Source organism: Macaca mulatta, chromosome 11 (assembly GCF_049350105.2).
Source record: "Macaca mulatta isolate MMU2019108-1 chromosome 11, T2T-MMU8v2.0, whole genome shotgun sequence".
Lineage (NCBI taxonomy): Eukaryota > Metazoa > Chordata > Mammalia > Primates > Cercopithecidae > Macaca > Macaca mulatta.
In genome coordinates this window covers 23700288-23728124 of record NC_133416.1, presented here as the reverse complement: position 1 = coordinate 23728124, position 27837 = coordinate 23700288, and the positions used below count along the sequence as shown (strand labels likewise).

Here is a 27837-nt window from a genome sequence, read left to right as displayed (position 1 = left end):
TAGTCCTTAGAATGTACCAAATGAATCAGCATCGCTGAGGGTGGGACCTGGATGTTGGTATTTTAAAAAATATCTCCAGGTAGATCTTGTTGAGAACCATTGGCAGAACCACTGAAACTGTTGTTCTGAGGAAGCAAAAAAAAAAAAAAAAAAATTCTGGATACTTGAGAACATTCATATCTCATTAATTCCCACATATATCTTTATTTCAAATGTTCAAGGAGTGATAAAATAAATATTTATGTGAAATCTTCTTTATCAACTTGATTTTTCTGCAGACATTACAGAACAGAACAAGCATCTTTCATTCTAATGAGCTGTAGAAAATATAATATATTAATAGAAGAACAAAAGATTAGAAATAAAATGCTGTGGACGTAGACAATATTTTGGTCACTTTGTTGTTTTGCTTATTGATCTTTAAGACTCAATAGTGACTTATTGAGGGCAAATCTATTGTGTTCTGATCCCTACCCAGTCAGCTACATCACTGACTTCCGGAAGCCACCAAACATTTCTATGACTTCAGCTTTTAAGAGGAAAAAGGAATTAACAAACACATACACATTACAAAATAGTAAAAAGCATAATTTGTTGAGGAGGTGGATGTTTCAGGAAAAGCCAGTCATAAAATGCAAAGCCAAGTTCATTTGACACAGTTGTCATTCTTTCATTTCAGATTTTCTACCATTCATGAAAAGTCTTTCCTGCAATCCAATTTATATGCTTTTCATACTTATAAGTGTGATACAGTTCAACGCATTCGTTAACATGATCTCCTTCATGCCTAAATACATAGAACAGCAATATGGAAAATCATCTTCAGATGCAATCTTTCTAATAGGTATGTTTGTTTTTCTCTGCATTACTAGCACACTTTTTTCCCCCATGAAATGGTGAACAGTGTGATGGCAGGTGTAGCAAACTCCTAAGTTGAAGTCTTTTAGCATATTTTTTGTCTCTGGTGGATTTCTTCCTTCTATTCTCAAAAAAAAAAAAAAAAAAAAAAAGAAAGAAAAGAAAAAATCAAGAAAGGGTAGGGAAGGGAAGAGGTCAGAAATATCTTGATTTTCTCTCCGAAGTCAGAATGTGAATTCATAATATTAATGCAAATCTTTGGGAGTGCAAAAATTACGTATTTTCAGATAGGATTCTGCATTTTACTACCAAATTTTACTCTCTTGATTCCAGTTCAAGGATTCTGTGGTCCTCCTAATTTAATTTTTCGGTCCCCCTAGTGGTTGTAGGTGTCTGCAGCCACACACATTCGGCCTTTCCTGCAACCACACTAACCTCAGTGGTTTTAGCCTAACTTGGGTTTTTCCTGGGATCTTTCCACTGTTTTGAAAAGTCAATATCCCAAGCTACTTGTATCCACACTACCTAAAGTGCTTGTGAAAGCTTCAAATACCTGGGGTTCCCCCTAAGACACACTGAATCAGACTCTAGGGCGTGGGGCTCTGGAATGGATTTTTAACAAGTTCTCTCCATAATATGATTCAGGGAGCCAGATGTTCACATTGTATGGATGGAACCTAGGGCTATCTTCTCCTTTTACTATTCTTTTTTTTTTTTTTTCTCTTATTGGGAAGGGTTGAGAGAGGAAGAGCGCTGGCCAGTAGCAGCAAGACATGAAATGTAAATACACCTGACAGCAACAGGCTCAGCAAAGTGACTCTCTAAAGTACCTTGAACTGGGTGTGGTGGCTCATGCCTTTAATTCCAGCACTTTGGGATGCTGAGGAGCGAAGATCACTTGAGGCCAGGAGTTCAAGACCAGCCTGGATGACATAGCAAGGCTTTGTCTCTGCAATTTTTGGTTTTAAATTAGTCAGTGTGGTGTTGTGTACCTGTAGTCCCAGCTACTTAGAAGGCTGAGGTGGGAGCAGCCCTTAAGCCCAGGAGGTTGAGGCTCCAGTCAGCTATGATCATATCACTGCACTCCAGCCTGGGCAATAGAGTAAGATTCTGTCTCTAATAAAAGAAAAGAAAAGCACCTTGAGGGAAGTCTAATTCTTCACAACCAAAGTGGGCATAAGTAACTGAAAAATTGTATATATATGTTCTCATTACACAGAATAGAAGGTAATAAATGAATAAATTACTGGCCAATTTTGACTTGCCACTTCTACCTGGATCCAAAGAAGAGAGATTTTTGTCATGATCTCTGCCTATAAGAAATTCACAAGCTACTGCAATGAGTTAAACGAATGATAATATAACAAGAGTCTCCCAAAATATACTTCCCCATTTATGGGGTATTTCAAAATCTCCCTGTGGGTCATGTGTAACTCAGTGGGGATAAAATTAAATCATTCTTCTTCACTATGAGTTGGACCTAAATAGTTTCTTATATAAGACATATTACATAAAAGTGGTAACATATTGATTCCTTTGGTAAGTCATTTTGTAAATAATATTTTATTTGCATTTATAGGTATTTATAACTTACCTCCAATATGTATTGGATACATAATTGGTGGTTTAATTATGAAGAAGTTCAAGATTACTGTCAAACAAGCTGCCCACATAGGATGTTGGTTATCCTTACTTGAGTATCTTCTCCATTTTTTATCTTTTCTTGTGACTTGTGAAAATTCTTCAGTTGTTGGCATAAATACCTCTTATGAAGGGTATGTTGTTTTCTAATGAATGTCAGAATCTTTCAACAAATGGTTAATATTATATTTTTTACAATGGCAATGCATGATCAGATCATTTGCTTGTTGGAGTTAATGGTAGTAATCCATGCTCTTCCTGTATCTTTTCTCCATCTGTCAATCAAAAGCCAATCTATCCAAGCTCTAGGCTTATTAACAAGATTGGGAACATATCACAGGGTGAGTGAATTTATGATTGCATGTGCATGTGGGTGTGTGTGCATGATTGTCTTTGTGATATCCGAGTAGACATTATCCTATGAAAGAAACTACCTACAGTTTTAGTTTGTATTAAAATATGTTATCCATATGTCTTATACTCCCATAACTGAGTAAAACTAAGGGTAGACTATACAGTCAAAATAGCCTTTATATGTTTATACAATGGGCTTAAGTTTGGCATAACTGAATCATAATACATGGTAAATTAATTAATACATAATTCATATATTTCATTTGTATTGCTATATCTAAAATATTGAATACTTTCATATTTTGTATTTTGAAGGTTATCTGGGTTTTATTGAAAGGTTTTCCATAGTGATGTACATTAAAAGAATTCACCTATAGGGCACATTTTGATAATCAAGCTATCAATTAAAATGAAATAAAGAACATCCTAAAATGTTTTTTCAAAATTATCAAGGTTTATTAAATTGAAATAATTTCAAATGTAAAATAATAATATAATTTTATATATGGTATTTGATTTGAGACTCATAAACTTTATTTAAGATAAGCATTATTACCTCCACTTACAGATTCAGAGAGATTTAATGATAAAGGGAGTTCATTTCAAATCTCTTCAACCACATCAATACAGAAATGGATTTTAAAATTGGAATAAATTTTAAAGATTGTCTCCATCTCCAATGATGCTGATTCCCAGACATAATGTGTCGAAAGTCGCACTGTGATCTAGTCTGAATTCAGTCTCTAAACTGCCACGCAAGTGCTCTTTCAATCGTATTACAAGCACTGGTCACTTGTATTTCTTTAATTCAAATACCTATGTTTCTGGAGCTAAATGTATTATCTATGTTACAAGTGGAACTTGCAGATTTTTGTCTTCATGCTAGTCCTTTCTTGCTATTTGCTACCTAATGGATGCATCACAGAGATTAGTTCATCCTCATTTTTGAGATCTAATAATATGTGAAAACGTGACTCCCACAAGGTAGGCACTCAATGCTTGTTTATTACCTGTATATTCTTCTGAGATAAATCATCGAAAGCGTGGCTATGTGGTCATCAAAACAGGTCTCTTTTATACCAAAGCTATAGTAAACAGGTCACACATTGATGATTGGAAGATTTCTCTTTCTATTCATGGGAGAAAAGGAAATCTAATTGGGGATTGAGATGAAAAGAAGAAAAAAAGGATTGAATCATCTTTTAATATCTATGGCATTATTTTAAATCACTTCAGAATTCCACAAGATTTGTATATGGGAAATAACGTCTTTGCTAATTGCAATGTGGATTGCAACTGTCCATCTAAAATATGGGATCCTGTGTGTGGAAACAATGGCTTGTCATATCTGTCAGCTTGTCTTGCTGGTTGTGAGACATCCATTGGAATGGGAATAAACATGGTAAGACATCCTATTTGACAGAACTTTTTTGAGTTGCATTTTTACTTTCCAACTATGAACTGGGCCTACACTTAATAAAAGTAAAATTAGTGTTTCCTCAAAACCAAATTAGTTTCTTTGTATGTGGAAAAATAACTCTATGACAGTCACTTGATTACCTTTTATTTCCCAGATCTTATGTAAAACCTTCATAGCATCTGAACAGTGATCTGAAATTTCCAAGAAGTTTACATTATTACTCAAATAATTTGGGTTGTAAATACTCTGGACTAAAAAAATTTTATCATTGAAATAAAGTTGGTGGTTTTGATCTCAATTGTCCAGCTAATTGCTTTGCTATACATATATATATATATATATATATATATATTTTTTTTTTTTTTTTTTCTGTGTATATGTATGGGCGTGCTTTCTGTGTTTTTCACATTCTGACAGTTCTTTAAGAATTTAGAATTAGGAATGTTCTCTTGCTTCTAACATATCACGATATAATATAACAACAATACTAATACTAATATAATGTTGGTTGGTGATCAAAGTAAACTAAAATTTTGATTCTTACTAAGACCTGGAAACATGTAACAATTCAAAAAGAGTTGACAATTCTGTTTCTGAAATAAACCCTCCCCTCCCCTCCCCTCCCCTCTCCTTTCCTTTCCTTTCCTTTTTTTGAGACGGAGTCTCACTCTGTCACCCAGGCTGGAGTGCAGTGGCACGATCTCGGCTCACTGCAACCTCCGCCTCCCGGGTTCAAGCGAGTCTCCTGCCTCAGCCTCTTGAGTAGCTGGGATTACAGGCACACGCCACTACACCCGGGTAATTTTTGTATTTTTAGTAGAGACGGGGTTTCACCATGTTGGTCAGGCTGGTCTCGAACTCCTGACCTCATGATTCGCCTGCCTTGGCCTCCCAAAGCGGTGGGATTACAGGCGTAAGCCACTGCACCCTGCCGAAATAAACTATTTCTTTAGAAGCAAAGCTTTGGTTATTTGTAAGCATCTAAATATTTCAATTGAGCACTCTGAAACAGATGTTGTTTGTCCAATGTAGTGTTGCATCAAAACACTATTTTAAAAAGTGTATTGGCTGGGCGCGGTGTCTCACGCCTGTAATCCCAGCACTTTGGAAGGCAGAGACGGGTGGATCATCTGAGGTCAGGAGTTCAAGACCAGTCGGCCAACATGGTGAAATCCATCTCTGCTAAAAATACAAAATTTAGCTGGGCATAGTGGCGGGCGCCTGTAGTCCCAGCTACCCTGGAGCCTGGGGCAGGAGAATCACTTGAACCTGGGAGGCAGAGGTTGCAGTGAGCCAAGTTCATACCACTGCACTCTAGCCTAGGCGACAGCATGAGTCTCTGTTACAAATAAATAAATAAATAAAATCATTAAAAAGTGTGTCTTTAGGGTAGCTTATTAGTTATTACAAATTTACTATACATATTTAGAAAAATTTACCCTTTTTTCTGAAATCACCCTTCCAGTTTTGTTATATGCTGTAATCTTGAGAGACGTCATAATGGAGATGGAGTAAAGGAACAAGGAGTCTCCATCTTGATCCAACTGGCTGTGTAGAGAATGTTTAAAATTTGTGTTCAAGATATTTCTTTCTTAGTTAGTGTAATATGTTATTTTTTGACAGGTGTTCCAAAATTGCAGCTGTATTCAAACATCAGGAAATTCATCTGCAGTTCTTGGGCTGTGTGACAAAGGGCCTGACTGTTCCATGATGCTCCAGTACTTCCTAATCTTGTCAGCAATGAGCAGTTTCATTTATTCTTTGGCCGCCATACCTGGATATATGGTTCTTTTGAGGTACACAATTATTTTCCTTATTTTAAAATTTTTTAAGCTACCTTAAATTTAAGGTAGCTTGTTCTAAGAAAGTCACTCAGGACTCAGTATCTAAGAACTCAGTGCTCTAACGTACCATTTATTAAGGGCTTTGTATTAAGCATTTTTGAATTTCACAAAATTTTAAAGTTAGCAATGCACATGTTCATCTCCTGGCATTTCATTCCTATTCCTCCCTATTTTTCTTCCATATTTCTTAGAGTTAAATGAGTGGACCTCTCATTTTGTGACAAAAGAGACACATTTACATCTTAGGGTAGACCATAGAAAATGGCCATTTTGATAGGTAAACAGTGGGTGCCTAGCAGCCATTTCCTAAGGTTCAATCTATAGGACAGCAGCACAAAGCTCTGAGAAGCTCTCATCTCACCAAGGCCACTGGATCTTTCTGAGCTCCATTTTTCTTTAATAATAATGGGCATAATAATAAATACTCAGCTCTCTCACAAGGCTACTGTGAGACATCAGTACTGAAGGACTTTCTAAAACTAGGAAACTGCAGAGCTAGTTTTCAAATTTAGGTATATTAAATAAATTTTCTTTCAACTACACCACTCTTCATGCCTAGTAAACAATTCTGAACATAGTTTGTATTTTTTTCTCTCTTCTTCTTGTTTTGGAGCTCAAAAGTAGAGTTAAGTTAATCACAATGCTCAAGTCATAACACATTATCATCACAGGCCAGAGCAAGGATTCTCTCTTATTTTACTTCATTTATTTATTTACTTCTATTCAATTCCCTATTTCCAGTCACCATAGCTGCTCACTTAAATATGACAGATAAATGTCATTAAATATGCATTTCCTTTGTAAAATATTAAAATTTTTTGTGTGTATGTGTTTTTATGTTCACACAAATGGTGGTATGGTATTAAGTCTTGTTCTGGTTCATAAGGTAGATGCATAAATAAATTCACCAGTCCTATTTAGAGTAATTTTTATATCATCACTGCATGGGAGTTAGAATTATCTCACTTTGTGATGTTGACTAATCCAATGGGTGTAAAATACTAATGATAGCTCACTGACATGTCAATATGTGATTTCCTGATATACTGAGCTTAAGCATCTCTTCAAACAACTTTTTTTAGCTATTTAGGCTTCTGATAGATGATGCTTATTCAATTTATTTTACCCATTTTACTCATTATATTTCCTATCTCTTATGTTTTCCTTGATGATTTTGATGATTACGATGTAAATTACAGGTATTAATGTAATACTGTTTATGTTATACAATTATCTTCACTTAGTCTGTCTTCTTTCTTTTAACTTTTACAGTGCCATTTATGAAATGAAATCCTAAATTTTGTTGTAGTAAAATCTAACAATTTTCTTGCCTTAGTGTTTGTGTATTTGGAAGATAAGTCACATTTTTAAAATTGCTTCCACATTTGTAACTTATAAAAATGTTCTCTTAAATTTTATTTCCCCCTAGCTTTCCAGCTTTACCTTCTGCATAGTTTTTTAAGCCATCTCAAATCTATTTTTATATGTGGTTTAAGGGACATAGATATCCAGTGTTATTTTTCTCCGAATAATAAAGTTTTTTCCAAAATCATAGCCTATATAATACATCCTTTTTCCCTTTGATTTGTGGTGCCACCATCTCAAGTTTTTATATAACGTGAATCTATTTTTCATCCTTACTCTGTTCCACAGATTTATTTGCCTGTTCTCATACCAGTGTCACCTTGATTTAATTACTTTGGCCTTGCAAATGTTAGTATTTCATATGGTAACTTTTCCTCACCCCCCTGTCATCTTCACTTTTCCTTTATTCTTTTATTCTCAAACTGATTTAGCTGATTTATTCTCAAACTGATTAGTCTGTGGGTCTTTATATCTTCATAAGAATTTCAATTGAGTTAGTGTAGATTCCACAGATTACTTGGAGAAAAATCTGACATCAAATATTTTTGAACATGTAATATCCTCGCATTTGCTTAAATGTTCCTTTGTATCCTTAAATAAAGTTCTGAAAATTTTTCATAAAGGTGATGTGCCATTAAATTCTTTCTTAAATACTATATATAAATATATAAATTATATACACACATATGTATACATATACATGTCTATATATGCACACACATATATGTACATACAGCCACATAGATACATACATGCATACACACACACACACACACACACACTGAGAAAAACAAATGGTTTCTTTATTCATACAGAACACTTCTGATAGCCAGATGTGTGGATTATTTTCCTACACTGTCCAATTCTGCAGCACCAGCTGGGTGTTCTACAGTTCTATGCAATTCTGGCACTATCCACATAGACTTTGCATCAGATTGCACAAGTTAAAAGGCTCAGTCCTATGAGACTGCCCCCAATCTAGATGTCAATCACGAGTCCAGACACCCTGGGTTTTTGTTTTGTTTTGTTTTGTTTTGTTTTGTTTTGTTTTGTGTTCTACCCTGGGCTTCTGACTGACAAGCTATGCATTAGGGTTGACTCCTCCATTTTCTAGAATGGCTCACGGAACTCAGGGAAGGAACACTTGACTTACATTTATTGGTTTATTATGAAGGTTATTATAAAAGACACAAATGGAAACCAGGGTAGGGTTGGGATGTGCCACTCTCCTGGCATATGGATGTGTTTACCAGCTCAGAAGCTCATCAAATCTCCTAGTTCAAGAGCTTTTAGTGAGCTTGATCTTCAGTGCACACATCCCACTCCATCCTCCTGGAGGTCTGAGTGTGGGGTTGAATAACTTCTAATAACTTGGTCTTTTTGGTGACCAGTCCCAGCCTCAGTCTGGGAGCCCACCCTGTCGTCTCATTAGTATAGACTCAGGTGTGATCAAAACAATCTCCTTAAGAATGACAAAATACATTCCTACCACTAAGGCCGCTCCAAGGGAATTCCAAGAACTCCAAGGACCCATGTGCCAGGAGCTAGGGACAAAGACCAAATATATTTCTTGTGACGCCATCCATACACACACACACACACACACACACACACACACACACAGAATGGTGCCATTACCATCACAAACATGCAATATACATATATATCCATATACATATAAATATTTGTGATTGCAAATATATATAGATATGAATATGTGTATTTGTGATTTTAAACTGATTTATATTGTATTGATTTTAAATATATTTAAATTTATATTTGTATTGCTTGTAAATGATTTGTGATTATCAATGTGATTGTACATATTTTGTGTGTATATGTATATATGTGTATCATTTCCCCATATACAAATATAAATTTTATATCTAGATTATAATTACATAGCATATAATTAAAATTATACATAAATCAGAAGTAAAAACTAGATTAAAAAATTACATAGTCATATATAAATATAGTTTTTTAATTTTTAATTTTTATGGGTATATACTAGGTGTATATATTTATGGGTTACATGAGATATTCTGATACAAGCATGCAGTGTGTAATAACCACATTAGGGTAAATGGGATATCCATTCCCTCAAGCATTTATACTTTGTGTTACATGCAATTCATTTATACTCTTTTAGTAATTTTAAAATGTACAATTAAATTATTTTCCACTATAGTCACTCTATACACTATCAAATAGTAGGTTTAATTCATTTTTTCCATTTTTTCATACCTATTTACTATCTCTACTTCCCCACCACACCCAGGCTACCCTTTCCAGCCTCTGGTAACAACCCTTCTGTTCTCTATCTCCATGAGTTCAATTGTTTTCATTTTTTCTTTTTTTTCTCAGATGGAGTCCCACTCTGTTGTCCAGGCTGGAGTACAGTGGCGCAAACTTGGCTCACTGCAACCTCCACCTCCCTGGCTCAAGCAATCCTCCAGCTTCAGCCTCCTGAGTAGCTGGGACTACAGGCATGCACCACCACACCTGCTAATTTTTGTATTTTTAGTAGAAATAGTGTTTTATTATGTTGGCCAGGCTGGTCTTGAACTCCTGATCTCAGGTGATCCACCCGCCTTGGCCTCCCAAAGTGCTGGGATTAGAGGCATGAGCTCCCGGGCCCAGCCTGTTCTCAGTTTTAGCTCCCACAAGTAAGTGAGGACATGTAAAGTTTGTCTTTTGGTGCCTGGCCTACTTTACTTAACGTAATGACCTCCAGTTCCATTCATGTTGTTGCAAATGAAATGGTCTCATTCTTTTTTTATGCCTGAATATTACTCCATCATGTATATGTACCACATTTTCTTTATCCATTCGTCTATTGCTGGACACTTAGGTTGCTTCCAAGTCTTGACTATTGTGAATAGTGCTGCAATAAACATGGCAGTGCAGATATCTCTTTGATACATTGACTTCCTTTCTTTTGAGTATATATTAATACATAGAAGTGGGATTGCTGGATCATATGGTAGCTCTATTTTGAGTTTTTTGAGAAATCTCCAAACTGTTCTCCATAGTGGTTGTACTAATTTACATTCCCACCAACAGTGTAGGAGGGTTCCCTTTACTCCACATCCTCACCAGTATTTGTTATTGACTGTTTTTGTATACAAGTCATTTTAACTGGGGTGAGATGACATCTCATTGTAGTTTTGATTTGCTCAGACTTCTAGTAGTATCTAGAATAACAATGGTGAAGGTGGGCATCCTTTTCATGTCCTGGATCACAGAAGAAGGGCTTTCAGTTTTTCCCCATTCAGTATGATACTCACTAGAGGTCTCTCATATATGGCCTTTATTATGTTGAGGCATGTTCCTTTTACACCCAGTTTTCAGAGAGTTTTTTTTTTTTTGTACTATAAAGCGATGCTGAATCTTATCAAATGTTTTTTCTACATTAGTTGAAATGATCATATGTTTTTATTTGTTTGTTCTTTTGGTATGATGTATCATATAGATTGATTTGCATATGTTTGAACTATTCTTGGATCTCTGGGATAAATCCCACTTGTTCATGATGGATGATCTTCTTAATGTGTTGTTGAATTTGGTTTAGTATTTTGTTGAGGATTTTTGCATCAGTATTCATCAGGGACATTAGCCTTTAGTTTTCTTTTCTTTTTTTTTTTTTTGTTTTTTTCCTACGTGTCTTTTTCTGGTTTTGGTATCAGGATAAGACTGACCTCATAGAATGAGTTTGGAAGGCTTCTCTCCTCCTCTGTTTTTCAGAATAGTTTGAGTATATTGGTATTATTTCCTTTTTAAATGTTTGGTAGAATTAGGCAGTGAAGCTATTGGGTCTTTTCTTTGCTGGAGACTTTTTATTACAGCTTCAATCTCATTACTTATTATTGATCTGTTCAGGTTTTGGATTTCTTCATAGTTCAATCTTGGTAGGTTGTATGTGTCTAGGATTTCATCCATTTCTTCTAGGTTTTCCAATTTATTGGCATACAGTTGTTCATAATAGCCTTTAGTTTAACATAGCTTAACAATTATTCTTAAAATCCTTTGGATTTCTGTGGTATCAGTTGTAATGTCTTCTTTTTCATATATGATTTTATTTATTTGAGTCCTCTCTTTTTTCCTAGTTATTTTGGCTAAGGGTTCATCAATTTTGTTTTTCTTTTCAAATAACTATTTTTGTTTTGTTTTGTTGATCTTTTGTATTATTTTCTTCATTTCAATTTCATTTATTTCTACTCTGATCTTTATTATTTCTTTTCTTCTATTAATTTTGTGTTTGGTTTGCTCTTGCTTTTCTAATTCTTTAATATGCATTATTATTTTTTTTTCTTTCTTTTTTTTTGAGACGGAGTCTCAGTCTGTCGCCTAGGTTGGAGTGCAGTGGTGCGATCTCGGCTCACTGCAACCTTCGCCTCCCACGTTTAAGCGATTCTTCTGCCTCAGCCTCCTGAGAAGCTGGGACTACAGGCTCACACCACCACGTCAAGATAATTTTTGTATTTTTATTAGAGACAGGGTTTCACCATGTTGGCCAAGATGGTCTTGATCACCTGACCTTGTGATCCACCCACTTCATCCTCCCAAAGTGCTGGGATTACAGGTGTGAGCCACCACACCCGGCCCATTGGGTTGTTTATTTAAAGTTTTTCTTCTTTTTTGATGTAGGCATTTATAGTTATAAACTTCCTTCTTAGTACCACTTTCACTGTATCCCATGAGTTTTGGTATGTTGTGTTTCCATTATTATTTAAGAAATTTTAAAATTTTCTTCTTAAGTTTTTCATCGACCCACTGGTCATTCAGGAGCATATTGCTCAATTTCCATGTGTTTGTAGAGTTTTCAAAATTCCTCTTGTTATTGATTTGTAGTTTGTGGTCAGAGAAGATACTTGATACTGTTTCAGTTTTTTTGGATGTTGTAAGACTTGTTTTGTGAGCTAACCTATGGTCTATCCTTGAGAATGATCCATGTGCTGGATTCATATTTGTATTCTGTGGCCATTGGATAAAATGTTCTGTAAATATTTATTAGGTTCCTTTGGTCTATAATTTGGATTAAATCCAATGTTTCTTTGTTGATTTTTTTGAGGGGGGGGTCTGGAAGTTCTGTCCAATGCTGAAAGTGAGGTGTTGAATTCTTCAGCTATTATTGTGTTAGGCTCTATCTCTCTCTTTTGCTTTATATATCTATCTGGTGCTTCAATGTTGGGTGAATACATATTTATAACTTTTATGTCCTCTTGCTTAATTAATCCTTTTATCCTTATATAATGATCTTCTTTGTCTCTTCTTACAGTTTTTGTCTTAAAATCTATTTTGTCTGATATCAGTATGTTACTCCTGCTCTTTTTTGGTTTCTATCAGCATGGAATATCTTTTTCATCCCTTTATTTTCTGTGTCTCTGTCTTTATGAGTGACATGTGTTTCTAGTAGACAACAGATTATTGGGTATTTTTTAAAATCCATTCAGCTACTTTATGTCATTTTTTGGAGAGTTTAGTCTATTTACATTAAATATTCTTATTCATAAGAAAGGTCTTACTGCTGCCATTTTGTTATTTGTTTTCTGGTTTTCTCTTCTTCCTTTTTTTCTTCCTTTCAGTGAAGGTGATTATCTCTAGTGGTATGCTTTAATTTCTTGCTTTTTTATTTTTTGTGTATCCATTGTATGTTTTTTGATTTGAGGTTACCATGAGGCTTACAAATACTATCTTATAACCCATTTTTTTAGGTGATAATACATTAAAACTGCTTGCATAAAGAAACTAATAAGCAAAAAGAAAACATGAAAAAACCTCTACATTTTAACTTTGTCCTCCTGATTTTTAACATTTTGTTATTTCTATTTCTATTTTATTGTACTATGTCTTGAAAAGTTGTTAATATTTTTGGTTAGTTCATCTTTTAGTCTTTCTAGTTAAGAGTAGTTTATACATCACAGCCACAGTGTTATAATATTCTGCATTTTTCTGCTTACTTACTATTTCCAGTGATCTTTGTACCTTCAGATGAATTCTCATCGCTCATCAACATCCTTTCCTTTCTGATTGAAGTACTCCCTTTAGCATTTCTTATAGCATGGGCTGGTATTGATGAACTCCCTCAGTGTTTGCTTGTCTGGGAAAATCTTTATTTCTTCTTTTTGTTTGGAGGATATTTTCACCAGATATAAAGGTAAAAGTTTTTTCCTTCAGCACTTTAAATATGTCATGCAACTCTCTCCTGGCCTGTAAAGTTTCCCCCGAAAAGTCTGCTGCCAGTTGTATTGCAGTTCCATTGTATGTTAGTCACTTCTTTTCTCTTGCTGCTTTGAGAATTGTTTATTTATACATGACCTTGGGGGATTTATTGAATTCCTTGAGGTGATCTTCTCTGGGTTAAATCTGCTTGGTGTTCTATAACCTTCTTGCACTTGGTATCAATACCTTTCTCTTGGTTTGGGAAGTTCTCTGCTGTCATCCCTTTGAATAATCTTTCTACTCCTATCTCTTTCTCTACCTTTTCTTTAAGGCAAATAACTATTAGATTTGCCCTTTAGAGACTATTTTGTGGATCATTAAGGTGCACTTCACTCTTTTTTATTTTCTTTTTCTTTTGTATCCCTTACTGTGTATTTTCAAATAGCCTATCTTCAAGCTCACTAAATCTTTCTTTTGCTTGATAAATTCTGCTATTAAGAGATTCTGAGGCATTCTTTAGTATGTCATTGCAGTTTTTTTACTGTAGAATTTCTGCTTTTTTTTTTTTTTATGTCAACCTCTTTGTAAAATTCATCTGATAGTGTTCTGAATTTTTTATCTGTATTATCTTGAATTTCTTTGAGTTTCCTCAAAATAGCCATTTTGAATTCTCAATCTGAAAGGTCACATATCTCCCTTTCTCCAGGATTGGTCCCTGCTGCCTTGTTTAGTTCCTTTGGTGAGGTCATGTTTTCCTGTATGTTCCTTATGCTTGTTTGTTGGTATCTGGGCATTGATGAATTAGGCATTTATCAGAGTCTTCACAGTCTGGGTTTGTTTGTGCCATCCTTCTTGAGCAGGCTTTCCAGGTATTCAAAAGGACTTGGGCCCCCAAGCCCAGTAATGCTGTGGTTCATGTAGACTCATAGAGTTACCACTTTGGAGGTCTTGGACAAGATCCAAAAGAATTCTCTGGATTACCAGGAAGAGATTCTTGTTCTTTTGCCTTAGTTTCTCCCAAACAAATGGAGTCTCTCTGTGCTAAGCTGCCTGGAACTGGGGGTAGGGTGATGCAAGCACCCCTGTGGCCACCACCACTGGGATTGTGCTGGGTTAGATTGGAATCCAGCACAGCACTAATCTCACCCAAGACCCACTGTTACCTCTACCTGGCTACCACTTATGTTTGTTCAAGGCCCAACTCTACAATCAGCCAGTGGTAATCCAGTCATATTTTTGTCTTTCCCTTCAGAGCTGTGAGTTTTCCCAGTCCCCAGAAAGCTCCAGAGATGCCATCCAGGAGCCTGGGATGGGTAAAAAAATAATACAAATTTACCTTGTATTCTATTCTAGTGTGGCTGAGGTGGCACTCAGACGATCAGAAACACCTTTTTACTCTTCTCTCCCCTTTCCAAAGTCAGAGGAGCCCCACCCCATGGCCACCACCACCACCACAGGCCCACAGGAAATACTGCCCGGGCCACCACTGATGTTTACTTAAGGCACAAGAGTCCTTTAGCCAGCCTGTGTGAATGCTGCCAGGCCAGGACTCACCCTTCAGGGCAGTTGGCTCTCCTGTGGCCCAGAAGGGCAGGTTCAGAAATGCCATCCAAGACCCAAGGCCCAGAATCTGGGACTGCAAAAATGTGCTTGGTGCTCTACTCCTGGGGTCCCTACCCAAAGTGGGCCACAGAATATTACCAGGCCCTGGCCTGGTAGGAGTCTGGCCTCACAGCAGGAGGGAGCAGCGAGCATTACCCCCTCAGCTCCGCCTCCTGTCAGATCAGCTGTAGCATTAGATTCTCATAGGAACGTGAACCCTATTGTGAAATGCACATGTGAGGGATCTAGGCTGCGCACTCCTTATGAGAATCTAACTAACGCCTGATGATCTGAGGTGGAACAGTTTCATCCAAAATCATCCCCGACTCCTGCCTGGTCAGTGGAAAAATCGTGTTCCACAAAACCAGTCCCTGGTGCAAAAGGTTTAGAAACCACTGCTCTGTCTCACTGTGGCTGAGCTGTTACCTAAGATGCAAGACAGAATTCCCTTTGCTCCCTGTGCCTGTGCTTTTCTCAAACAGGAAGAGTCTCTCCCCACAGCCACTACAGCTCTGAATGTGCTGAGTCTCATCTAAATACAGCACACCCGAGTCTCACCTGGGGCCCATGGCATACTACCTGAGTACAGCTGTTGGTTATTCAGGCCCCAAGGGCTCTTTAGCCAGTAGGTGATGTATCCTGCCAGTACTGAGTCCTTCTCTTCAAGACAGCAGGTTCCCTTCTGGCCCAGGGTTTGCCTAGAAATGCCACCCAAGAGCTGGGGCCTGGAATGGGTACCTCATGACCCTTCCCGGTGCCCTATCCTACTGTGGCTGAGTTGGTATCACAGATGCAAGACAAAGTCCTCTTTACTTATTCCTCCTCTCTCCTCAAGTGGAAGGAAGGATTCTCTTTTGGAGCCACAACCTGTGCTGCCTGGGGTTGGGTGAAGGGTGGCACAAGCACTTCATTAGCTTCCCTGGCTGGTGTCTCAGTAGGTGATGGGATCCCCAAGTTCACTGACTCCGAACCCAGCTCAGCACTAGAACTTGCCTAGGAGTTGTAGTCCTTGCAGCCTAGACTGGCTTTCAAGTTTATTTAGGGAGAGCACGTTTGCCCATGGTGGCGAGGCTTGCTGAAACTCAAGTTCTAACTGTGGGGCTGGGTGATTACTTTCTGGCAATGGCTAGTCTAAATGCTCCCTCCATGGGTAAGAATCAGCTGAGTTTAGGTTGGTTTTGCTTTCCACTGTGACAGGGCAGCACGGGATTTAATGAAGTCTCAGAATCACTGCCTCTCCCTCTCCCAAGTGCACAGATTCCCTCTCCATGCCATGTGGCCACTGCTGGGGGATGGGAGGGCTGGCGTTGGCAATTCAAAACCATTTTTCCTGCTCTCTTCAGTTCCTCTTTCTGTGATATGAAGTTAAAACCAGGTATTGTGAGTGCTCACCTGATTTTTCGTTCGTACAAAGGTGTTTCTTTGTATGTAGATAGTTGTTAAATTTGGTGTTCCTTCAGGAGGGATGATTGATGGAGCTTTCTATTTAGCTCCTTGCTCTACCCCTCCCTTATAAATATAAATTTTGCACTATTTTCGACAGATAGGTCTGTGTGTGTGTGTCCATATTTATCTCTATCTCTATCATCGCTGCACGTAAGTAAAGATAGGTATATATGGATATGTGTGGTATTGTTTTCTCTTATATTTTCTAGTTGGTTATTGCTGGTTTAGAGGAGTGCTGCTGTTTTTAAAAATTTGCTTTTTATCCAGCATCCTTCTTATTTGTTCTAATAATTTGTTGATTTTGTTAGGTTTTCTATGTAAGTTTTTCAATGTGCAAATATGACAAGTTTTGTCTTTTCCCTTCCAAACCTTACACATCTTAGACTTCTAAAATTCTCTTGTAGCATAAATTAAAACCTCTAAGATTCATTTAACTATAGTTGTGATAGTGAGTATTCTTGTTTTTTTCTAATTTTAATAAGAACTGTATAAAATTTATTTATTATTATTCTTACTGCAGATTTTTAGCGTATCTAGTTTCTGTGTTATTAAAAACAATTTCTTTTTTTTTTGAGATGGAGTGTAGCTCTGTCACCCAGGCTGGAGTGCAGTGGCGCAATTTCAGCTCATTGCAACCTCTGCCTCCCAGATTCAAGTGATTCTCCTGCCTCAGCCTCCCAAGTAGCTGGGATTACAGGCACCCACCACCATACCCAGCTAATTTTTCATATTTTTAGTAGAGACAAGATTTCACCATGTTATCAGGCTGCTCTCAAACTCATGACCTCAGGTGATCCGTCCGCCTTGGCCTCCAAAGTGCTGGGGGATTACAGGCGTAAGCCACCACGCCCGACTAATAAAATAGGTATTAATAAGAAAAAGTGATAGGTGAAGTGTCAGTAACCAGAAATGGGCTCCTGTGTAGGCTACCAGCTGGCTAATAAAGCCCTGAATAATCAATAAGTGAGCATGAAAGTAAAATTTTGAATGTTCATTATGTGTGACTAGCTTACAACTGGCCTTTTCAAGATAGTATGATAGTTTTAAATCTTTGTTTTTCTTTTATTTACAAACTTATTTACTTTTCAGGTGTATGAAATCTGAAGAGAAGTCCCTTGGTGTGGGATTACATACATTTTGCACAAGAGTATTTGGTAAAAATAGTTATTTTTTTTCCACATCCTATCGGAACAATATTAAATACTAGATAAACAAGACAATTATTTCAGAAAAACAGTCTAGCAAGAGTCCCTTCTGTATGTAAAAAGCACATTATAAATATGAGAATGCAGCACACAAAGAGATAGAGCATCTCTTTTACTTGAAAAGGCCCTGTCTGACCTTAATTACACTATTCTTTGAAGATTTGAAAATAAAATGAAAGAAAATGCTCTGCCCAAATAAAATGTGCATATAATAGGCCCAAAACATTTAAGAAAATGTATAAAGTTCAGAATCTTTAATTGAATGTTCTACTTTACTAATAATTATGTTGCATAATTTTTTACTTATAAGATTACTTAGTTTTTAATAATTTAGAAACTTTTCAGTAAGAGTAACTCATTTCTAAAAATAAAATTTAGACCATTAGATTTATGTTTTGATAAACTTTGCAGTACAAATAAAGAAAATCAAAATATTTCCAAATAAATCAAGTATCTTAATTCTTGTTGATAGATCTTTCTTTCCCTGTTAATTGCAGCTGGCATTCCTGCACCTATATATTTCGGTGCTTTAATGGATTCCACATGTTTACACTGGGGAACTTTGAAATGTGGTGAGTCAGGGGCATGCAGGATATATGATTCCACCACCTTCAGGTAAAGATAATAATGGGTTTAAAATTGTTTTATAAGCATAGACTGTGCATAACACAGCACCTTTCATACCTAACTTTTTTTTTTCTTGTCAAGTGAAAAGAATACTTTTGTGTTTATTTCCAGAAGAGATACTGATGTCATATCTCCGTTCCTTATTTGCATACTAGAATTGTATTTTCCCATTATTTCTCAAGTGCTTGGTAAATATAAGCATACATGGCTTCCCCAACCTTGGCTTTCAAAGTGTTGTTTGTTAAATTCTTAGAGTCAACACAATATTGAAGGTAATGGTTGTATATATACCATGGATGCCTATCCAATTTATATTGATCTCCTAAGGCTCTTTGTTTTATCCTGCATGATTTCGTCATGTCACGAGTCTGAAGCCTCACTTCCTGTCACCACGTCTCTGGTCTCCAAAATCATATCTTTTCTCCCTCTTTAAATTTTGCTGAAACAATCTTCTTCATGTCTCCTAATGCCTTCTCCTTGGTAAATACAAGTCTAATTTTGAATAAAACTCTTTGTTCTTTCTATTTTCATCTTCTTTTTCTTTAGGAAATTTGAGTTTTGTTTAAATTTGAATTAACTTCTCTTGATGGGGGCAATAATAAAGCTACTTTATTCAGTATAAAACAATTTACCATTGTTTATAGCATTCTAAGATATTTATCTTGATCAGCAAAAGGACATATATCAAGAAATATGGGGAGAGCAGAGAGCAGGAGATTCATCTCTGCATCCATTCCCGTTTCCCCCAGAGCTCCCCAGGAGTGATGTTGAGGGAAGCTCAGCTACATGCTATGTATGCAGTAGATTTCTACCACAGTTGAGGAACTCCAAGGATCACTATTGAGGGTTGGCCTCATCCTGCTGCTTGGTTTCTTGTTGATCGTATCCTGAATCAAATGGTGCTTGAGACACATTAAACAGACTTGGCTCCATTCTCTGTTAGTCAGACCAATTAGACTGGTCAATGAAATGGTGTATCCATGAGAAAATCTACCAGAAGCCAAGATATTCTGGAAATAAGGGTAAATATTGTTGGTAGACAATTCTCCACGGACCCCTACATTACATTTCTGCTTTTCTTGTTAGCAGGGGCACTGACAGCATTTTTTCTGTACTATATTTTCAAGGATGTTGGAACAGTAAATGACATTAGAAGATATAAATAGTGTCTCTCTCAAGGACAGAGGGCAGGTAGTTTGTTGTTCATGATGATAAGAAAATGTCTCCCTCTGGGGCAAAGTTTGGGCAGATTTTTTTGAAGCCCATTTAAAAGATTGGGGTTTCCTAAATTCAGGACTTTCTAACTGCGGCCCAAATCCACCGTGTGTACAACGTTTACCTGGTTCTCCCTCTGTCTCACCATTTTGGGACATGGAGGGTAAGGAAAACCAACCTGAAAATGAAGTTTGTGCTGACTGCTGTGTTGCGAGTGAAAAAAAGTCCTTTGTCCCTGACCTACGAGTCTTGCATCTTCTGTTAGCATCCTTGAAACTGTGGCAGGCTAGCCTGTTAACTTACAAATGAAGTAAAATCTTAGACTCTTTTACAATTCTTGAGAACAAACTTCTGATTACCTTTAAATTTTGCAAAAAAGGTAAAAATGATTAATTTGATTTATTTCAACCAATAGAAGGGGAGAAAACGCAATAGTGGTAATTCTTAAGAAAAAACCCCACACAAATAAGTTAAAAAACAAGCCTAAGTGATTTTGCAAATTGTTTAAACTTGCTTGTTAAAAGATAGCAATTTTTATACTGGACTTTTCAAAATTTGAACTATATGTTGTTTATAAGAGACAGATCAAAAATATAAAATGATTGAAGATAAGGTTTTAAAAAGATACCAGACACATACTAAATCAACTTCTGTAGTTATATTAATGATTTAAACAAAGTATAAGTTAAAGGGAAAAAATTAATAGGGTTAAACAGGGATATTACTTAATAATAAAAGGAAAACATGAAAAAAATATAGAAAAATTATGAACCTATGTAAATCTATCAACATAACCTCAAATATGCAAAACAAAAATTTATAAAATTATAAGAAGAATTCTACAGAATGGAAAATTTCAATATACTTGTGCCACAAATGAATATTAAACACAGATGAAAATGAGTGAGGATACAGTATATTTCAACTTCAAATTGTACAAGAGTAATCGAATATACAGATAAATGTAAATGAATATATATAATCTATATGAATCTATAATACATCTGTATCTATATCTACATGAATACATGGATAATTGTTAACCCAAATACCAGCACCTATGCCACTAAAAAGTTAAAAAAAAGTATTGATACCACATAAATCCTGTTTTCTGTTCACAATGCAATGGAGATGAAAGCCTATAATAAAAGATGCCCAAACCTCAAATGTTTGAAAAGTAGTAAAAAAATGCTATCTTAAATTACTCATGATTAAAAGAATAAATTACAATAAACATAATTAAATAATTAGAACTCTATGTCAATGAAAGCACTGAATAAGAAAACTTGTGGGATGAAGCCAAACTAACCAGTAATCAAAGGGATTTTTAGAGCTTTAAATGTATAAATATATATACATGTATGTGTATGTTTGCATATGTACAAATATATGTATATAAATATGTATATTAATACATACATATAAGTACATATATACATGTTTATTTACATATGTATATAAATAATGTATATTTACATATATAGATGTATTACATATATAAATATACATATGAAATACATATTCACATATATACACATAGGTATATATGTTTATATACACATTGTATAAAATACAATATGTATGTAAATATATACATATACACATTTACATGTAAAAGGCTGAAAATTAATGAACTTAGAATTTAGAAAAAGAACAATAAAATATATACAAATGATGTAGAACGACCTGATAAATGCCTCAATAATTTACATATTGATATATTTCCTATCTCAAACAAGAATAAATGATACAATATATTTTTAAAATTCAAAAGAGACATATCTTGGTTAAAAGACAATGAAAACATCATCCTAAACATCTGATTTTTCAGAAATTAAACAGAAACATAAAGGAGTAAACAAAGCTGAATTCACAGGCTCTATGTCTCAAAATGGGCAGTGGTTTCTGGTATCAGCTTCCAAAAGAAGAATAAGGTACTTCTAAGTCAAAAGACTAAATCTAGATTCAATGCTTTAATCCAATTAATGAGGCAAAACACCTTGTACAGGGTTTAGTGTTCCTCAAAATTTGATGTTCACTCAGAACTTCACAATGTGAACTTATTTGCAAATAGAGCATTTACGAGTGGAATTAGTTAAGTTAAAATGAGGTTATACTGGATTGCAGTAGACCTTAAATCCAATCACTGGTGTCCATTTTTTTTCTGAATCCTAGTAATGTTTCATAATAAAAGCAAATTTTAGAAGTAGAAATATAAAAATGAGAAGCAGAAATTAATAAATAGACTATATACCATAGAGGGAATCAGAAAGTAAAGAGCTATGTTTTTGTAAAGTTGCAAAGGTATTACTAATAACAATACTGTGGAACGGCAAATAAAGAAAGAGAGGAGGCACAAATAAAACATCATTAAGGATGAAAAAGGTAATATAAGTACAGATATTATACATAGGGATTTTAGATATAACAATTTAGAAACATATTAAATAGATATTTTTCTAGACAATTATATATTACTAGATTTTATTATAAATCTATAGAAACATGAATATTTTTATAGTTACCTAAAAATGTAAATTCTTCAAAAATGCTCATCTGCCAAAGGTACCAAGTTCAGATGCTTTTCAGGAGAGTCTGATAAAACCTACAATGAACTGATGATTCATTCGTAAATTATGCAAGTTATTCTCAGAAACAGAAAAAGGGAAAATTTTGTAATTCATTTCACAAAGCTAGTACAATCTTAATAATCACACTGGACAAGATCAGTACAAGAAAAAAATTTGTAGGCTAATCTTATACATGCAAAAATTCTACATAAAAATTGATAAATTGAATTTAATAATGTGTAAAAATTACAAATACAGTTTATTTTAAGCATGCAAGGATAGGTCGACATCAGAAAATCTATTGGTGTAATAGACACTAATTAATACAATAAAGGTAGAAAACCTTGGATACTCTTCCGACTACAAGCAGAAAAGTTATTTGGCTATATTATGCACATTCATGATTAAAACTTTGAGCAAGCTCATAATAGAAAATAACTTCCTTAATCTGATCAAGGTCATCTAAAGAAACTCTCACAAGAGTATATATTTTAATTCATGATGATTCTTTGGAAGCATTCTTACTAAATACTATTCACTGCTATCACTATCAGTATTAATTTTGAGGTGAAGATCCTATTCAATGAAAAGCTAGTTATAACAACAATAACAAAACATTAGAAAAGATGAAAATAAATTTCGATTTTCTCAATGGGAAATTTTTAAAAATACATAAAACTTTTTTTTTTTTTTTTTTTTTTTTTTTTTTTGAGACGGAGTCTGTCTCTTGTCGCCCAGGCTGGAGTGCACTTGCGCGATCTCGGCTCACTGCAAGCTCCGCCTCCCGGGTTCAAGCCATTCTCCTGCCTCAGCCTCCCGAGTAGCTGGGACTACAGGCGCCCGCCACCGCGCCCGGCTAATTTTTTGTATTTTTAGTAGAGACGGGGTTTCACCGTGTTAACCAGGATGGTTTCGATCTCCTGACCTCGTGATCCACCCGCCTCGGCCTCCCAAAGTGCTGGGATTACAGGCGTGAGCCATTGCGCCCGGCCAACATAAACATTTTAACAAATACTGAAATTAATAAGAGAGTTTAGTAAAGTTGCTTATATAGGATCAGCATGCAAAACTATCAGCTGCTGTTTTTATCAGAATAAAATATAAAGATATACAAATGTAGTTTGCACTAACCACACTGTCTATGTAATATTTAATATGTTTTAACTTTAAAAAAATAGATACATCTACCTTGGATTGCCGGCAGCATTAAGAGGATCAAGCTTTGTTCCAGCCTTAATCATCCTAATTCTTTTGAGGAAGTATCATCTACCTGGTGAAAATGCCTCTTCAGGAACTGAGCTGACAGAGACAAAAGTCAAAGGGAAGAAAAATGAGTGCAAAGATATGTACCAAAAGTCCACGGTTTTGAATGATGATGAATTGAAAACTAAATTGTAATTGCCCTATTATATTACTTTTTTCAGAATTGGAGAACGTGCTGTACAACTTAATTATTTTAAAAATCAACAGAGGTACTATAGATAACTTTTTCTTGTCTTTAAGAACCAGAAAAAAAAATTCTTAACTCAAAATAATAAAATGTTCACTAATGATATTTCTAAGATATCAATAACACTTGAGTTTTCCTAGGAGGGTTATCTATAATGGCCCCCTAAAGAAGATTCTTAGAGCCAGCTTTATTTTTATGTTGAAACAGCAATTTCTCTTAATTCATCAAAGTAAGGTTCTCTTCCTACATCTCCTTCTACTAATAGTTCTAAAAATTTTCTGTTATGAAAACCTATTTAATTCCATTAAATTTGTGCTTTGATATTGGAATTATTCAGAGGCCTAAATTCTCATTCTGTTATGTGAAGATTTAAGTATTTTATTCAAGTTTATCACTTCCATGTGAGAGAAGCTTACATCTTATTCTATTTAGGAATCGTTCTTTAACTCTTCTGTTTATTCTAGGCATGACTCCTATATAATAGATTAGTCATAAATATACCTTCCTGCTTTCAATTTTTTCTCGTCTTTGTTACTCATATGTTTGATCAATTTGTACAGCGTACTGACAAACTTAAGCAGGTTATTAAAAAATCATGAGGCAAAGATTGTTGGATTTTTTTTTCCAGCAATTCAAATCTGGTGACTAAAGTCTTTCTTAAAAGCAAGTGTCTGAATCAAAGGATGAAAGGACAATATTATAAAAACTCCAGCTCTTAAAGTCTGTTTGTAATGTCAGATATTGTCAAAGAACCACTTTCTCAGACTCAGGACTCTTTCGACCAATGTTTATACCACCCATTGTGTCCTAAGGTAGAACACAAACACTAATTTTCCAAAAATAATCTTAGACAATAGCTTCTGTTATGAAACAGAGTTTAAGAAAGGCTAAGGTGCATATTAAAAGCTAAATCTACTTATATTATTATTTTGTAAATTATGGATAAAATTAAAAATGGAAGGATTTTAGATATAGAAGAAGACTTACTGATTAATATAGGCTTCTGGTAAAAGAGGGTAGAATGAACAGATAAACAACTATTTGTCTACTCCTTATTCTCCTTCCTGTTGAAATGACACTCAATATTTAAGAATGACATAAATCCCTAATGGATGAAGATAATGGAGTAAGGAAGGGTGGGAGAAGTGGGTGTCCATACATTATGGTTATGTATGTGTGCTATAAACGGAGAGTGTCTGCAGGGATACAACAGAGTGGAGGAAGCTGAAATACAGAATACACGTAGAAGGAGCCTGGAATGGAAGTGTGAAGCTGAGTTGCCAGTTCAGAGTGTGAGTTGGCAGCTGGACAGAAAGCAGGTCAGTTAACTGAAAGACTTTGTACAGATGCTTTACAGGTTAATATGATTTCCCAAATGATCGGATGCATCACATGAAAAAAGAAAGCCACTGAGAAGAGAAAGGCTGTATAGAATAGGTTTAAGGTGAAGGATGAAAAGTTTCAGTTTCATGAAGTTTGAGACTTCAATCAGGGCATATTGAAAATAACCAAGGTTCAAGCTGAGACTGGCCTTGAAACAAGAGAGAGGAACTAAAATCATTGGAAAGGGGGAGTTTAACTTTGATGTAGGTATGACTGCAGCAGTGAGATATCGTGTTAAGATCTGATGACATGAAATTTGGAGCCACTTCCTTTGTGGTGTGAGGAAGTGAGAAGAATGGCCTGGAACCTAAAACAAGGAGAAAAGACTTACCTATATTCACAGAGCAGTAAGAAAAAGTAAACAGCCACTGCATGCGAAGGTTTTGGGGGAATCAGATTTTGCTGAGTGTGCGATGATGAAGAGAATGCTCATTTCTGAACTGGAATCTGAGATAAAAAGAAGCGAATAGGAGGTATATGGAAGTTAGACTTATGGAAATTAGAAGAAGGAGAATGAGAGATAGTGTGGAATTCTGGCTATTTATGTGACTGACATAAATGGGAGCAGAGCACATAATGAGGTTAATTCTTATGGATTCAAGGCAGACAGTGTTGGTGAAACTGTGAGTGTCAAAATTAGGCGAGGTGGTGACTGGGCTCCCTGGTGACCTCTTGTCATGGAAGAAAACTGAATAAGCAAAACTTACTCAAGCTCCTGAGGCCCATTCATTATCCCTATTGATAGATTTGAGGTGATCTGAGAAAGCTGTCTTACTTTGTGGACAATTCACCACTTGAACACCCTCAATGGAGCATCATAGGCCCAGAGAGACGTGGCTATGGACTTAGTACCTTGGTCTCACTTTTATCCCCTCATGGAGGAGATGGCATTTTACTCTGAAAGCACAGGATTCTCCTTTGACACTTCTTAGTGGGAGAAAGCAGGTCAGAGAAAGTGGGTGTTGGAGTGCTTTGGGATCCCTCATGACCTCTGTTGTTGGCATACGTGAAGCCTGGGAGTTTAGTTCTTATTCTGAGCACTTGTACTGTCTCATGAGGGTAGAAATAATGGCATAGCAGACAGATAATGGAGAAGAGAAACAAGAGAACAGGTAGTGAGAAGTTGAGAGTCAGCAATTTTCTTACTTAATATTGTGGGTAGTATAAAGTTAATGAAACTAGAAATAGTGGTTTAATACATTACTTATAATTCAAAAATTATAATATATTTATTACTATATTTACAAATGCTTACACAGTTTCTTTGTGAATCCACCTATGGTTTTATTTTAATTAATTTTTTTATTTCAAAGCAATGAAATGTTGCTTTGTGGAGTCCGATATCATTATATCAGGTAAATGGGTTTCTGCTACATCTCCACATTATTGGGGAGATGCTTGAACACCTCAGAATACACACACCCTTAAGGTTCAAGGGCTGGGGTTGAGCTCTACATAAGGGAATTTTCCTCCTCCCAGAAGGGCGATCATTGTGTAGACAGACATGAAGACAGAACCAGAATGACTTCCGTGGGTGGAAATAGTGCCATCAGAATCATTTATTATTATGAAATAAATATTATTTATCCACACTGAAAAAATACTACTCCTCCTTAAATCATTAACTTCTCCTCAGATGACTTTAAGAAATTTGAGTAACAGCACATGAAGTGGTAAAGACCCTTAGTCTTTCTGGTATATTAGAAGAGCCTTTTAATCAGTCTCTGGAAGGACACTAGGGATTGCAGCTGAATAAATATATTAAGAATAACAAATCAGTTCAACACTGAGTAGAGTCCGAGTTGGAATTTTCCATGGAAATTCTCTTATGTCTCTACTAACAATAAGGAAGACAAAACAAAGACTAAGTAATTAAACAAAAGCTTGAAATGTTTTGTAACCAAAAGCTTTAAATGTTATGTAACCCAGAATGTTATGTAACCAGAGCTGTTAGATCACCTACGGGCTGATTCATAGGTGAACCTCCACTTTGTGGGTCCTCTCATGCATCCCATTTTGAGAATGTAAGTAATTTGACTTTGCAGCCCTTCCAAAAAGGGTACTATCCCACTTCTCCTGGCATAAATCATACATTGACTGAACATACACCATCTAAAAATCACTCATGCTGCTTGAACCAAGGTCATTATCAGAGAAAGCTCCTGGTGGAAGAGGTTGTAGATGTTAAAAGGGTATGATTTCTACATCAAAAAATGCAGAAATTGACAGAATGGTTCTTACTTACTGGGCCCGGAGAATTCCTGTTCTGGCATTCTTAGATCCCTCAAATGTATTACCAAGGGGAAAAGGAAAAAGAGGTAAGCAGGCAGTAGGGTAAGCCATTGTTTGCCTGCCAAGGAACTGGAGAGTGCAGATTTCAGGCCCCCTTGAGGAAATTCTCCTGAGCCCTTAGCCAGGAGAAGAGAGCAGAGAATGCTTTTCTGTAGAATCCCAAGGGGAATAAAAGAGGATGAGTAACTGGGTCCTTTGCCAAGTTCCCGACCCCTAAGCCTTCCCAACATGGAGAAATTACACCAATGTTCAAAAGTTTCTAGGTTGGAGGAAGAAACTTGAGCATCAAGGGCAGATGATTTGTTAACACAGTCCTGTGCAGAGGGCTCCTTTAGAAGGCATCCCCTGTGACCAAAACACAGAGAGCACCTTCTACTTTCTGGCCTTAAGCCATCAATGC

At 35.8% G+C, this 27837-nt stretch overlaps 1 protein-coding gene and 1 long non-coding RNA gene across 12 annotated transcripts in view; one reads left to right on the top strand and one right to left on the bottom strand.

Annotated features, from left to right (window-relative positions):
• Positions 1-26354, top strand: part of SLCO1A2 (solute carrier organic anion transporter family member 1A2) — a 158775-nt gene extending 132421 nt beyond the window's left edge. For 8 of the 11 annotated variants that reach the window (XM_077952614.1, XM_028828876.2, XM_015151117.3 and 5 more), the window contains 7 exons: positions 680-844; positions 2438-2633; positions 4090-4255; positions 5897-6069; positions 17785-17849; positions 18398-18515; positions 23491-24367. In XM_077952614.1, coding sequence (XP_077808740.1) covers positions 680-844; positions 2438-2633; positions 4090-4255; positions 5897-6069; positions 17785-17849; positions 18398-18515; positions 23491-23710 — 1103 coding nt within the window. In that variant the 3' untranslated portion in view covers positions 23711-24367. 11 annotated transcript variants of the gene reach the window in all.
• LOC114670807 (uncharacterized) lies at positions 839-23603 on the bottom strand. Its single transcript, XR_013400927.1, has 7 exons — positions 23501-23603; positions 22268-22357; positions 5713-5821; positions 3864-4006; positions 2453-2662; positions 1689-1974; positions 839-979 (listed from the first exon to the last, which is right to left on the bottom strand). It is a non-coding gene; the product is annotated as an uncharacterized LOC114670807 (long non-coding RNA).
• Positions 26355-27837: the final 1483 nt, after the last annotated feature.